This window comes from Lottia gigantea, assembly GCF_000327385.1.
Source record: "Lottia gigantea unplaced genomic scaffold LOTGIsca_85, whole genome shotgun sequence".
NCBI classification, from domain to species: Eukaryota; Metazoa; Mollusca; class Gastropoda; family Lottiidae; genus Lottia; species Lottia gigantea.
The window spans coordinates 84,820-91,163 of NW_008710807.1; the positions used below are offsets into that span (position 1 = coordinate 84,820).

At 34.7% G+C, this 6,344-nt stretch overlaps 1 protein-coding gene across 1 annotated transcript in view; it reads left to right on the top strand.

Annotated features, from left to right (window-relative positions):
• Positions 1–2,219: 2,219 nt before the first annotated feature.
• Positions 2,220–6,344, top strand: part of LOTGIDRAFT_236614 (hypothetical protein) — a gene marked incomplete at its 5' end in the record, with an annotated part of 4,430 nt that continues 305 nt past the window's right edge. Inside the window, 4 exons of the mRNA XM_009067684.1 lie at positions 2,220–2,286; positions 3,206–3,529; positions 3,742–4,062; positions 6,147–6,339. Coding sequence (XP_009065932.1) covers positions 2,220–2,286; positions 3,206–3,529; positions 3,742–4,062; positions 6,147–6,265 — 831 coding nt within the window. The 3' untranslated portion in view covers positions 6,266–6,339. The remainder of the gene's footprint in view (positions 2,287–3,205; positions 3,530–3,741; positions 4,063–6,146; positions 6,340–6,344) is intronic.

Below are 6,344 nucleotides of genomic sequence, written 5' to 3' on the forward strand. Positions count from 1 at the left end.
GGCATTTTAAATTCAGCCTGGACATTGGAACCACCCCCCCCCCCCCCCCCGCACCCCCTCCCGTTGAGCCAGTCTGTCCCCTATTTGTACCCCCAGTCTCGAGAGGCTGGCGCCGCCATTGAAAAGGTTAGAAACAGACAGCCTTAGCAAGTTGTGAGTATTTTGAAATAACTTTGGATTTTTATTATTTCGTTTTATGTTTGTTAAAACTATTCCATAAAATGAACGCAGACCGAACAGAAAAGAGTTAAGTTGGTCGTGGAAAACGTTTGTTTGGTTGTAGACGTAACGCTGGTTGTAGATTGCGTTTGTTTGGCTGTAGACGTAACGCTGGTTGTTGGTCGGATGGTTGTTGTCGGTGTTATTGTAAAAGTAAGTGATCAGGCCGAAAAAAATCTGTAATAAATAAATGTCATAAAAAATAGAAAATAAAATGATCATATCAATTTTCATTAGAAATTTCATTCGGCAAATCTCCCAAGTTTCCGTAAAGCTGATTGTGTAAACGGTCTGGCGTGAAAGTTCCGCTAGGGTCTACATAGTTTTGTGGAACTGCCGAATATTGCCGAATGCAAACGGTTAAGTTCCGCTAGTGCTTTGTAGCATAACTTTACGGAAACTTCTGAGGATTGCCGAATGCTGCATCTGTTGAAGACGGAAAGTTAAACTTTCACGATAGACCGTTTGGAAAATTCTGTTCCTTGTTAACTCAAGCATTTGTCTCTCTTTTTAACACCAAAAGCCAAAGATATCACAGCGCCTCATCTTCATCTTTCACCTTTTCCTCTTAATCCAAGTGTTTCATGACGTCATGAAGCATATTTTGCAACTTATAACATCATCAAACACTTATTTTGTGGAATTGCAGGTACAGCAGACGTCCGATGATGCAAATTGATGCTATCAGTGTCTCCGATACACATATACAAAATTAGAAAACATCTTTACAATTCCGTTTAAAAATTCTTCTGCGCATGTGCAGGGTTTACAACTTCCGTATCGGCGGCCATTATAATTATTGTTATTGTCCGCCATTTTGACTCCTCGTGGACCTTTTGTAATCTTTTTAATTAGAGAGCGCACGCTTATTTTGGTTTAAAGTGGGCCTGGCCCAGATCACAGAACACCAGTGTAAACAGACGTTTTGATCGGAGCCAGGCACAGATCCGGGCCAGGCTCTCTTTATCGGGGCCTAGTGTAAAAGGGGTATTAGTTTCAGAAACGGGGATTTTTCAGGCCAATGGCCTACCTATGTCTAACTCACTGAGCCACTTCGGCTTCCAGAATTGATTTGTAAATTTTGCCATCATTGTCCTAAATCATTTTACTGTGGTCTGAAATAAAATAATTCAAAATGAATTACTGTTCTTTAGTAACTCAACATCAAATTGGTATGGAAATTGTAAAGTGAAATTGGAATAGGTAGGATTACTGTGGTCTGAATAAAAATCATTCAACCGAACTATTTTATTGACTAATTACAACCATAAATATATTATACTACACCGCCTACTAAATCAGCTCTATTTTTAACTAACGTAGTGTTAGTTTATTGTTGTAAATTACTATTTTGATAAAAGGAGTTACTTCCCTTAGCTCATGGCCAGAGTTTTTACCCTAGTCAATGTCATTGTCATGCCGGCTCTAGCATTTCCATCGCCTTAGTGGCGTATCTTGGAGAAATCAGGGGACAAATTAGGGGGCGGGCAGGGACCACAAGATTTTCTAGGAAAGCACAGGAAATTCTAAAAATTTAAAGTGTCGAGGGGGGAGGGGTTGTTGGGGATCCGGACCAGCATCTTCTCTGACAAACTAGTTGTGTCTATTATGTAGTATTTTTGTGTAATTGTTGTGTATTCATTGTTTTGACTAGCTTGTCCATTAAAACTTGTTTTCTTGTTCCTTTCAAATTTATTGCCTAATAATTTGAAGGAGGATCTATCCACAGTCGTACAGTTCCCGTCATAAATATTTCTATTTTGAATCATATCTTCCGAGTGTGATCTTAATTTCCTGATATATCCTTGACATTTTTTTCTGTTACCGGTACTCTATGACACATACTAATAATTATTTATATTTGAATCGTGGTGCTGACAACAGATCAATAAAATGATGTATTTTTATCTTGGTGTTTATTTTCTGGTTATTATAAGGATACAGGGTGGTGAATCAAGTAAGTTATTGTTTGTATTATCTGGTTATTGTAAGGATACAGGATGGTGAATCAAGTAAGTTATTGTTTGTATTATCTGGTTATTATAAGGATACAGGGTGGTGAATCAAGTAAGTTATTGTTTGTATTTTCTGGTTATTATAAGGATACAGGGTGGTGAATCAAGTAAGTTATTGTTTGTATTATCTGGTTGTTATAAGGATACAGGATGGTGTATCAAGTAAGTTGACTATCCCAATCTGACTGATTTTAATGAATTCAATTTGATTTTTGTTTCTGTTTCTAATAAATGTTACAGGTAGTGAAAAGTATAGTGCGATATTAGTGTGAATCATCCAGAGACTGGGGTACAAACAGGGGACAGTCTGACTCAATAGGGGGACAACACTGAATTCAAAATGAGGAAAGTCTGTGGAGGCGTCATAGCCTCAAACCTCTCATGGAGTGTCTGAGATGGTTCTCACAAGAAAATTGTCGAAAAATTACACATATTTTGGCTCAAATACGTATAAAAATCATATTTTCAAATTTGTGATAATAAATTGGGGTGCAAACGACTTTTCTAGAGGGAAATACCCTCCACCCCCACTGGTGTCGCCACTGTTATCGTCTATTTACGGGTCTTGACATTGTCTTACTCTTGTTATAAGCATGGTGAAAGTATGACGAATGAGGGTGCCATTTGGTCACGGTGCATACATACTGGGAAATGTCCTTCGAATTCTTAAATTGTAAAAAAATGACATGCTGTTTTACTCCTGCCATTTCTTTTTTTCGTTTTGATTGTGGGAATATTTTCAAAGTATATCACTTGTAAAACACGGAGCGTCGGTTTATTGTACCATCCGAACGAGAGAACCATTTGTTCCGTGTCAGCCCCTCTGACCTACATCACTGATACAGAAGGTATTTTCTCGATCTATGCCGGGATGGGACCAAATGCAATAATTTGAGTTATGAAAGAAATATATATCTCGTGAATCAATTCTATTTTGTATTACAATGTTTTGTTTTATATTTTTATTGTAGAATGTATATCTATTCGGGCTCACCCCAAAACTGTATCACAAGGAGAAGAGTATGCTGTTACCTGTCAAACTATTTATTCTAAGTTTTGGTTTCAAAGAAACAATCATTGGGCTATAGGTGTGGCTAATGGAACATGTGACATACCAAAAAGCAGAGACAAAAAATATAAATGTGAATCATATAGAGAAGGGGGTTACTTAATAGTTAAATTAAAAGTTCTTAGTGGAGAGAAAAGTCCACAAACAGTACAGTGGAATTGTTTTTATTTATTAACAAGTTACAAAATACGTTCTGAAGTACTCAACATCACAATTAGACCCACTGGTAAGCACTTGTCTTATTCGTCAGAAACTAACTATCCAATGTGAAAGTGTGAAACATTCAGCTCTACGGGAACTATCGAAGGATGTCAATCCTGTAGTTTTTAATTAGCACTGTAATTTCGTAGTTTAAATTAATGAAACTTCAGATAACGATGATTTATATTCAATTCATTCTTACCCTATAAGTCAAACAGCTGTATGTGTAAATTTCAGATCCGTCAAAAAGAACAAATCAGCAAACAACCAGTTCAACTCAGACAACGTCTACGAAACAATCCCCACGTCAATCAGATAAAATACTATCCACTCGATCACCACTGTCATCACCATCATCATCATCATCCAGCAAGGATCCTCAGACAGTAACTAAACCACCAACCTTTAGGTCACCTGCCGGTAAACTACCAATCTCTAGCACCAATAACAACAACTTGATAGCTTTAAACTGTGTTGTTGGTGTCTTGGTTTTGATAAACACCATGATCCTAGTGATGTTTCTGTATAATAAACGAAAACAAGATCGTGCTAAACAAGGTTTGTATCATGTATTAACAATTTAACAATGAAAACAAGATCGTTCTAAACAAGGTTTGTATCATGTATTAACAATTTAACAATGAAAACAAGATCGTTCTAAACAAGGTGTGTATCATGTATAGACAATGAAAACAAGATCATGCTAAACAAGGTTTATATCATGTATAAACAATGAAAACAAGATCATGCTAAACAAGGTTTATATCATGTATAAACAATGAAAACAAGATCGTGCTAAACAAGGTTTGTATTATGTATAAACAATGAAAACAAGATCGTTCTAAACAAGGTTTGTATTATGTATAAACAATGAAAACAAGATCGTTCTAAACAAGGTTTGTATGATGTATAAACAATGAAAACAAGATCGTTCTAAACAAGGTTTATATCATGTATAAACAATGAAAACAAGATCGTGCTAAACAAGGTTTGTATCATGTATAAACAATGAAAACAAGATCATGCTAAACAAGGTTTGTATCATGTATAAACAATGAAAACAAGATCATGCTAAACAAGGTTTGTATCATGTATAAACAATGAAAACAAGATCGTGCTAAACAAGGTTTGTATCATGTATAAACAATGAAAACAAGATCGTGCTAAACAAGGTTTGTATCATGTATAAACAATGAAAACAAGATCGTGCTAAACAAGGTTTATATCATGTATAAACAATGAAAACAAGATCGTGCTAAACAAGGTTTGTATCATGTATAAACAATGAAAACAAGATCGTACTAAACAAGGTTTGTATTATGTATAAACAATGAAAACAAGATCGTGCTAAACAAGGTTTGTATCATGTATAAACAATGAAAACAAGATCGTTCTAAACAAGGTTTGTATTATGTATAAACAATGAAAACAAGATTGTGCTAAACAAGGTTTTTATCATGTAGAATAAACGAAAACAAGATCGCCCTAAACAAGGTTTTATCGTGTATAATGAACGAAAACAAGATTGTGCTAAACAAGGTTTTTATCATGTAGAATAAACGAAAACAAGATCGTGCTAAACAAGGTTTGTATCATGTATAAACAATGAAAACAAGATCATGCTAAACAAGGTGTGTATCATGTATAAACAATGAAAACAAGATCATGCTAAACAAGGTTTGTATCATGTATAAACAATGAAAACAAGATCATGCTAAACAAGGTTTGTATCATGTATAATAAACTAAAACAAGCTCATGCTAAACAAGGTTTGTATCATGTATAAACAATGAAAACAAGATCGTGCTAAACAAGGTTTGTATCATGTATAAACAATGAAAACAAGATCATGCTAAACAAGGTTTGTATCATGTATAAACAATGAAAACAAGATCATGCTAAACAAGGTTTGTATCATGTATAAACAATGAAAACAAGATCATGCTAAACAAGGTTTGTATCATGTATAAGAAATGAAGGGATGTTGTCATCTAGATATTTTCTTTATCAATCAATAGAGTACCATCATATTTATCTGTAACACTTTTCAAAATAAAAGCTAATGCCCGTTTGCATTGAAAGTTCGTTAGATCGGAAATGACGGCAGTGTAGGGCAAATATAACAATATCCCAAACCGATATTACTAACAGTATGACGTTATTGATGATTTTACCATTGGATGTTAACATTACTTTTATTGCAGACGAATCTGACGTATTTTCAGTCTGAATAAAGAGACTGAAGTAGATCCGCTATTCAATCTTCTATATCCTTGTACATCAAAATATTTAAGACTCGCCCTAAAACCATTTCCTGTTATATAATTTACATATAATGTAATACTGATGTTCAAATCATATCCAATTGAATATCATTGGTATAATCATCTTATAGAATTGAAAGACACGTAAATAAATATGACAAACCGAATAACAGGTGTTCGGAGAGGATGAGCATGTCCTTCCTTCTGAGCACACCATACACTACGTTACGTTACGTTACGTTACTTTATCTTACGTTACGTTACATTACCTTATCTTTCGTTACGTTACGTTACCTTACATTACCTTAAAATACGTTATGTTATGTTATGTTATGTTATGTTATGTTATGTAATATTATGTTATATAATTCATTTCAGGACCATCTAAACCACTAGCCCTAGAACCGAGAGGTCTAGCTGAAAGTAACTACGATGATCTTGATAGGACAATGGACGATGGTCACACTTATGATACAGCTCAAGCCGAAGTCGTATAAGAGATTTCCTACTCTAATCCTAATGACGTTGAGTTTCGATCTTAAAGAATTCTCTTGTTTTATTATGTTAGCCTATTAT